Source organism: Chanodichthys erythropterus, chromosome 13 (assembly GCF_024489055.1).
Source record: "Chanodichthys erythropterus isolate Z2021 chromosome 13, ASM2448905v1, whole genome shotgun sequence".
Classification (NCBI taxonomy): Eukaryota; Metazoa; Chordata; class Actinopteri; order Cypriniformes; family Xenocyprididae; genus Chanodichthys; species Chanodichthys erythropterus.
The window spans coordinates 19347905-19356918 of NC_090233.1; the positions used below are offsets into that span (position 1 = coordinate 19347905).

At 35.2% G+C, this 9014-nt stretch overlaps 1 protein-coding gene across 1 annotated transcript; it reads right to left on the reverse strand.

Moving 5' to 3' along the window:
- Nucleotides 1-6289: 6289 nt before the first annotated feature.
- On the reverse strand, nucleotides 6290-8974 carry LOC137034948 (E3 ubiquitin-protein ligase RNF183). The gene is made up of 2 exons (XM_067408194.1): nucleotides 8845-8974; nucleotides 6290-6934 (listed from the first exon to the last, which is right to left on the reverse strand). Exon 2 carries the CDS (start codon nucleotides 6863-6865, stop codon nucleotides 6290-6292), a length of 576 nt encoding a protein of 191 aa, XP_067264295.1. The 5' UTR covers nucleotides 6866-6934; nucleotides 8845-8974.
- Nucleotides 8975-9014: the final 40 nt, after the last annotated feature.

A 9014-nucleotide genomic window follows, 5' to 3' on the forward strand; every position in this document is an offset into this window, starting at 1 on the left:
ATATCACAAATTCTAGTTTTTACTAGTGGAAATTCAAATGTTGATGTCAAGAATTAACATTGTTACTAGTGGAAATGTAATTCCTGATATCAACAACTGATTTTGTGATATCAGGAACTGAACACTGATCATCATAATGGTGACTTCCAAACAATTACAGTGATAAATAATATAATTTCTTACAGTGGCATGGTTAAAGACAACGTTATACTGTGAATTCACAGTAAAACAAGAGCAGTAAATTACTGTGATGTATCATTTTCCTGTGGATTAACAGAAATTCATAAGAAAATGACGAATGTAAATTTCCAACTAGTCATTTATTGTTAAATAATACTCTTTAAACCTGTAAATTCCTGGCAGTGTATATATAGAACATACTTTTTTAGCACTTGTGAAGTAACTACTTATTCAGCATAAATACCTACTCAAGAGAGTATGTGATTTCGGAAGCAGAGTTTTTTTTTTTTTTTTTACTTACTTACTTACGGAAACCGCTCTGTTGTAAGAAAAAACTAAAAACACTTGGAAACATAAAGGAAGTAGGCCTTATAGCTGTGGTAAACATTATTTTATAGCACTTGGGCCATGAATATAAATAAACTCTTTATGTTTGGTGTGCCACAGATACACAATGACTCTCATACTCATTCAGTACGAAAACTCACACATGCAGACTCAACACGACCTCCAACAAAAACAAAGATAAGGAACAGACAAAACTCTTGCCAGTTCCCATAAAAGACACATAACCAGTTGGCTGAAGCAGACAGTCATAACACGTACAGTCACACATTCTTTTGTCAAAATCTCTTTCTACACCAGTAACAAGTTCAAAACAAAAGCACAATTGCGCATTGTAGTTTCACATGCTGTACACAAGAACAAGAATTGTAGGCCTCACAAACATGACTGCTGTAATGCGGTCTTTGTGCCAGTTTAAACATCAGATGACGTACATTAGCATTAGCTGCGACAATACAGAGGCAGGGATGTGTCACATAAGTGCGACAACGCATTATGACATCACTGCTCAGCCGAACAGTCTGGAAGAATCAGTGGTGATCAATCTAACCTAACATTTACCTTAATACAGTACATTAAAACCATCTCACTGTACAATCAAACCGTCTCTAAGAAAAGAACTGGTCATGTCTGTGCATATCTGATCCGAATCCACACGGGCACACCTTATAATCAACATTTATTCTAAGACCAGATGTGTCTGACTGTAACACTTTACAATAAGTTATTATTTAACATGAACTAACAATGAACAATACTTCTACAGCATGTATTTGCCTATTCATCTTAATTTAAATATTGAAGCTTGTTTCCACCACAGAATAAAAAAACAATAGTTGACTTTTTCCTTACAATTGTGAGTTTATATCTTGCAAATGTGAGAAACAAAGTCAGAACTACAAGATATAAATTCGCAATCATGATTATCAGAGGAAAAGTCATACATTTTGAAATAAAAATGTTTCTAAATGACCTTTTTTATTCTGTGGTGGAAACAAGCTTCCATACTTAAGGTTAACTTCAACAATGCATTTTGGTTAATGCACCATGTTGTACCTAGCTTATGTTTATTAACCAAATTTAATAAAGATGGCTAATAATATAAATGCTGTAAATATTGCTCAGCTAATGCATTAACTAATGTTAACAAAAGAGACCTTTGCATTCATGAAGAGGGCTATTTTTGGATCTTTTGCTTACTGATGTATTGATTTCAAAATTCGGAAAAACTCCAAATCGCTTAGTGCAGAGTAATACTTCCTTCTACACTTTATCATCACATCCTTTTAGCTTAAGTCACTGAAGTTGCACAGAAATTAATTTCCCCATTTCTGCGGTTTGAAGAATCGGATGGCACTCATGTTTGCACTGGTTTGTTTGGTTTTGTCAGCCATACAAGGAGTCAGAGGGGCAGCTTGACGAGCTCTGGTACTTTTCCATTGCGTAGGCCGCGCGTTACTGAAGCCCGGTGAAGTTCGGGTCAGATTCGTGAATTAATTTCTGGCGAGAAGGCGCCATCTGGTGGACGTGCGGGGTAGTTGCGGCTTGCTAAAAGACTTGCAGTAGCTATATATATTTTTTTCTCTACATGACTGATAAACTTTGATAATGATATTTTTAGATATTTATTTAAAGATATTTTTTTATAAAATCCGATGGCTCAGTGAGACATCTATTGCCAGTAATGTCACTGAACTTCTCAAGATCCAGAAAGGTACTCAAAACATATTTAAAAACAGTTCATGTGAGTACAGTGGTTTCGGATCGCGTATCAAACTGCCAAACTGCTGAAATCACGTATCTTTGGTGCACCGAACAACTGATTCGAAACAAAAGATTCGTAAAGCTTCGAAGCAGTGAAATTGACTATCACTAGATATTGTTGAAAAGTTGTTATTTTGTTTTTGTTTTTTGGCAAAAAGTATTCTCATCGCTTTATAATATTAAGGTAGAACCACTGTAGTCACATGAACTGTTTTAAATATGTTTTGAGTACCTTACCTTTCTGGATCTTGACAAGTTTGGTGTTATTGCTGGCAATGCAGGCCTCACTGAGCCATTGAATTTCATCAAAAATATCTGTATTATATTTGTGTTCTGAAGATGAACGAAGGTCTTACGGGTGTGGAACGACATGAGGGTGAGTAATAATGGCATAATTTTCATTTTTGGGTGAATTAACCCTTTAATAGCTGTACTGGTATGAGAAAGGAAAATAATTAATCAACATTGTAAACATACAATGTCAATTGATGCACTATGCACTTATACACTATGTACAGTGTATGAATTTTATAAGGCTGAGCTTCTGTTTACCATATTTGAGTGCTCTATGGCTGCATCCAAAATCGCATACTTCCCTAATAGTAGGCGAAAAACAGTATGTGACAAAAGTAGTATGCCCGAATTCACAGTACTCATAAGAGAGTAGGCAAAAAGTGCACGGATGACCAACTACTTTTGGTGAGATAGTGAAGTGTGCATACGATAGACACTTTACTATCCCATCAGGCCACAGGAGAGGATTTGTGAATGGCAGTGAAGTGAAGCAACTGAGTTGCAAGGTCACATGATAAGGGCAACATGGCAAATGTAGTACACATTCATACTATATATAACATACTTTTTTAGCAGTCACAAAGTAATTACTTATTCTACCTACTAGGCACAGTATGTGATTTTAGGCGCAGCCTTCATTTTTTCACACTCTAATACAAAACGTCAGAATAGTGTACAAGAATGTGAATTGGGACACACCTATTGGCTACTGTTTTTGCCTTTTCCTTATTTTTCTTTTTTATGTATTTTATTTTTTTTATTGTGTGAAAATGCAGTTTAGTGAGGAGAAAAAAAAAAGATGTTTAACGTTCGCATAACCAATTAAAAATGTTTTAAAAACTTTAAAAATTGGACGTTTTGAATGCTCTGGGAACATTCAGAAATAACATTTTCATAACTTAATGGGAACGTTAGAAAAGCTTGGTTACAACATTTTTTTGTTAGCTGGGATGATTGTCAATGAAAGTATAGTTCTTTTCAAAAAAGTTTTGTGAATTTAGTATATTTTTTATGTCATTACATTGTTTAGAGCATAAGAAAAAATGGAAAAATAACATTTCTGAAAAAATGAAATTTTATTCATATGCACTGTCTTCTGTAGTGGACACCAGGACTCAGTTTTTAAAAAATAAAATAAGACATGAATAGACATGAAAAGGCAAAAACAATGTGACAACCAATCAATTTTTATGTTTCAGGATTTTTTGCACCAAACTAACTTTGTATAAATATGATTCTCAACTATGTTATGAAAGATATAACAGAATGATATGATATACCATTTTGCTTTATGCAGTATGTGTGTAAAATGGCCATACATGTTTTTGTTTTGTTTTGTTTTTTCCCATTATCTACACTATGCATGTAATTTGTATATTCATGTGTTCTTGGAGCAACATGTAATGAAAAAAGAAGTGTAATCATGGGAATAATAACTGCCAAGATTTTAATAATAATATCTAATATTGCATAGGGATATTGATATATAATTTCTTTCCCTATTCACTTGTTGTGTCTCTCAAAATGCCTGATAAAAATGATTTAAGTCATTGTGTCCTCTACAGTGGACATCAAAATCGATGTCCTGTTTCGTAACATTTCGTCATATTTTGATTTGAAACCCCATGTTGTTGTTTTTTTTTTTTTTTTTGCACTTAGTCTATGTTGTATATTTGTATATTATTCTTTTTATTATCTGTGTCTTGTGTTGTCGCTGTCACTCTGTTGCACTGTGGAGCTTCTGTCACTAAAACAAATTCCTAGTATGTGTAAACATACCTGTCAATAAAGCTCTTTCTGATTCTGATAACATTTTCCCGAGATGTTGATTTATGACAAACAATTTGAAAATTAGTCAGATGTAAATGATAATAACAAAATATTATCATATTACCATAAGGGTGTTAAATTTGATCATTAAATTAATGTCAGCCATTTTTAAAGGGTTAGTTCACCCAAAAATGAAAATTCTGCCATCTGTCATGTCGTTCCACACCCGTAAAGACCTTCATTCATCTTCTGAACACAAATTAAGATATTTTTAAAGAAATACGATGGCTCTGTGAGGCCTAAGATAATCAACACTTTCAAATACCCAGAAAGCTACTAAAGACAGTTCATGTGACTACAGTGGTTCATCCTTAAAGTCCCCATGAACCGGAAGTTGCAAACGGCTTTTCTCCAGTGCTGTGATGTATTTCCAAGTGAAACGTAATATTGAATAGAGGGCAGGGTTTTATTTTAGCGCTCCTCCTCTCCATCTCATAGCAGACGAACGGTTGCAGAGGAGTGGTTTACGCGTTTTCAACCCTAGCCGTCAAACTGACGTTATTAGAGAAGGAACGCCATTCCAGACTGGTATTAACTTTTCAGATTTTGATTAAAGATTACTGCGACAAACAATTTTTTTCTGTATTTTAACTTGCATTGATCAATTGTTTACCACAAGACTAGTAATATGCACCAACAAAGTAAATAAGTAAATTTTGATTTTATTGTGTACTTTAATGTTATGAAGTGACAAGAATACTTTTTGTGTGCCAAAAAAACAAAATAATGACTTCATTCAACAATATCTAGTGATGGGTGAATTCAAAGCAGAAGCTTCAAAGCTTTACGAATCTTTTGTTCCAAATCAGTGGTTCGGAGAGTGTATCAAACGGCCAAAGTCACATGATTCAGTAAAGGAGGCTTCATTCACTCATAAGTGTTTCAAAATTTCAACGGTTCACCACTGGGGGGCGTGACTTTGGCAGTTTGATACACGCTCCGAACCACTGATTCAAAACAAAAAGATTCTTAAAGCTTTGAAGCATCAAAAATATCTTAATTTGTGTTTTCCGAAGATGAACAAAGTGTAAAATGACACGAGGGTGAGAAATTAATGACACTATTTTTACTTTTGGGTGAACTAACCCTTTAAAGACCAAGGAGAGGGAGTGGTCAAGGTGAAACTTCCAAACAGTTGGTATGTCTGAAGAGCCCTGAATGTGCTCTTTACAGGACATCCAGACTTAAAAAAAGTTTCATGCAAGGTTTTAGAGAAATTCACTAAAATATAATGTCCTCTACAGAGGATATAACTTCATAGCTAGTAGTCAGGAGGATACAGGGAGAGAGAGGGAGAGATTAATGTGAATAAAAAACTGTTCAGCATTTTAAAATGTATGAAAGTATAGTTCTGATTTTATATTTATATATCATAACATATATTACATATATATCATAACAGACATTTTAAAATATACATTGTCAAAAAACATTTTGGACATTTTAGTACCATAGTCAGTACCATTATCAGTGGAACCTGACCCTACCATATGATATTTTGTAAGGTTAATGTTATGAGTGCCTTCTGAAAATCAGAATAATAATAATAATAATAAAAACTACCTAAAAGTATCATATGGTATATTGTAAAGTAGGCTACCACTGTATTTACCATAAGGGACATGAATAAAAGATAAAAGGTGCTATAGTGTTTTGCAAATGTACCATGGTAGTAGGCCTGCTAACTAAATACCATGGTAGCTTCACAGTACTTTTTTTCCACAACCACTGTCCTTCTCAGCCGTTAAATACAGCAGTAGTCTTCCAGGATATGAGGGACAGTTTGATTTGCATACGGAAACATTCAAAAAAATGCTCATCATGTTGCTTGTTTGTTGTTTATGCCAGTTCAGTTATGTTCAGTGCCAGTGATAATCTAACCCGCACCCCTCAGGACGAGGATGATCGTAATGACGAGAATGACCGTCATTATGGCCACCGAGCTCATGATAAAAGCTTTGCACAGTGGTGTCCGCAGTATGGTGATCAGTACAGATCTCTCTCTGGCCGAGCCGCTCTCCCCCTCCTCGCCTGCTGGGTTCCCGACGTCCAGACTTTGGCTGACGTTCTGAGCCGGGGCAGAGCTGGGCACTCTCTTCACCTGCAGTTTGCCTTTGTTGCGATTAAAACGGATGCTGTAGACGTGCTGCATGGCAGCCGGGAGGTAGGACAGCACCGTGGAGTCATTTGCAAGCTTGGGAAGACCCAAGTCTGGTAACGGGGTGTAGGCACGGCACAGCGGGCACTGGATGGTGTTGGGATGGGTGGACTTCACGTTCATCCGCGCAAGACACTCCAGGCAGAAGGTGTGCTTGCATTCGAGTATCTTAGGAGTGTTGAAGACGTTGTTGAACTGGCAGAAACAGATGGCGCACTCCAGATCGGGCGGCTCGCCGCCGTCATCCGCGTCAGGTTTGTAGGGGTCACGGAGATGGTTCGGGTCAGACTCCATGACAAAGGGGGGAGGTGAGGGAGAGGGAAGTCAGAAGGCATCTTCAAGGTCCATGGCGATGTGGCAAGTCTGGAGAAGTACAAGAACAGATTTGTTTCATGAATTTTTATTTGTGTGTGTGTGCTATTATTTTCTACCACCACCCATAGGAAAAAAATATATAAATACATAAACCTGGCACTGTGCACTATGAATATTGTTGGCTCTGTGACTAATTGCTTAGGTTCCTCTTTTGTTAGTGGTTTTGGATAAAAGCGCCTGCTAAATTAATAAAATAAATAAATAAATAAAAATAAACCTGGCATTGTACACTATGAATATTGTTGGCTCTTTGGCAAATTACTAATGTTCTTCTTTTGGAAGTTGCTTTGGATAAATGCATCTGCAAAATAAAATAAATAAAAAAATAAATAATAATAATAAAATAATAAAACCTGGAATTGTACACTATGAATATTGTTGGCTCTTTGACATATTTCTTATATTCTTCTTTTGGAAGTTGCTTTGGATGAAAGAGTCTGCAAAATAAAAATAAATAAAATAAAATAAAATATCATAAAAAACCCTGGCATTGTACACTACAAATATTGTTGGCTCTTTGATACATTACTTATATTCTTCTTTTGGAAGTTGCTTTGGAAAAATACATCTTCAAAATAAAAATAAATAATAATAATAATAATAATAATTAAATAAATAAAAAATAAAATAAAATAATAAAACCTGCCATTGTACACTACAAATATTGTTGGCTCTTTGACACATTATTTATATTCTTCTTTTGGAAGTTGCTTTGAATAAATACATCCTCAAAAAATAAATAAAATAAAATAAAAATAAAAATCTTGCTTTGAATTTTGTTGGCTCTACGGTGAATTGCTTATGTTCCTCTATTGTGAGTTGCTTTCAAACACAACTTATTTTTTTGAGATTTTTTTTTTTCTTCCTGCATCTGCTCATCATGTGTTTCTGGAAGCTGGTGATCCAGATTCCACACCAGGCTTTTTAACTTGCCAGATCAACTTAGGCTTATGATGCTTTTGGGAAACACAGCCCTGGCTAGCAAGGAGCACATTTGTTCTCTTGTCTTCAGGTTGCTCCAGAAGGATCGTCCTTGTCCCCCATCTATAACTTAAATAAAATAAAATAAAATAAACGTAGCACGATTGGTAAATAGTCTTGTTGTCCTTCTACCCACGCTGACCTGTTCTCAATAACAGATTTGCCTTGGAAATGATTATACGTCTCCATCAAAGAACAGCTCCAAAAATGCAAAGCAGCAGAAGGGTGTCCCATTACTGATACCCATAATGCAGGTAGAAATATTTGGGTTACTTCATTAGAGGTCAATTTAGCCTCAACTGATCATAGTTTACATTTATGATGCCAGTATAGTCAAATATGATGTGTTTAAACGAAGCTCAAGGCTTCAGCTTTTAACTACAATTTGTTTCTTATTCTACAGACATATTTAATATAATATTTGAGATGATTGCTGCATAGTATAAAACGCAAATTGAAGAAGAGAATTTATTGCCTTAATCTATTTGAGCATGCATGTGCACACCAAGACACTTTCCAATATCTACATCTTAAATCTACAAATTTTGAACATCTGACTTCAGATAACATACCTGAAATTCATGACTGAAGATACATAACACCTTTGCAGATTTCAAAAACTCCAACATTTTTGTTGGTCTATGGCATGATCTCATTTAACCTCCAATTTCAATGGTAGATTAGCCTAATAAAGTACTAACTTTGAGCCATATATTTTTGCTTGACTGTTATCAAGCATATAAAGCCACTCTTATGTATTAATATCACCAGCTCTACTTGTTATAAAGACAGCAGACATAAAAATACACAAATAGGGTGAATTCAGGGTGATTGCCATTGATATGACTTGGAAAAAGTGTCCCAATCAACCTGAATTCACCCTATATTACACAATATTTAGATTCACAACTACTCACTCATCTTCTGGAAAGATGTCCCTTCTTTTTTTGCAAAGTTGAGGGTGTAGTTTGCGTCTTTGTTGCCTTTCAGAGAATGAGATGTGTCCGTGTCGCTCTCTTTCTCTTTGGACATCTACCACAGCTCTCCTGACATGTTTTACATAGAAAAACAAAAAAACAAAACACCA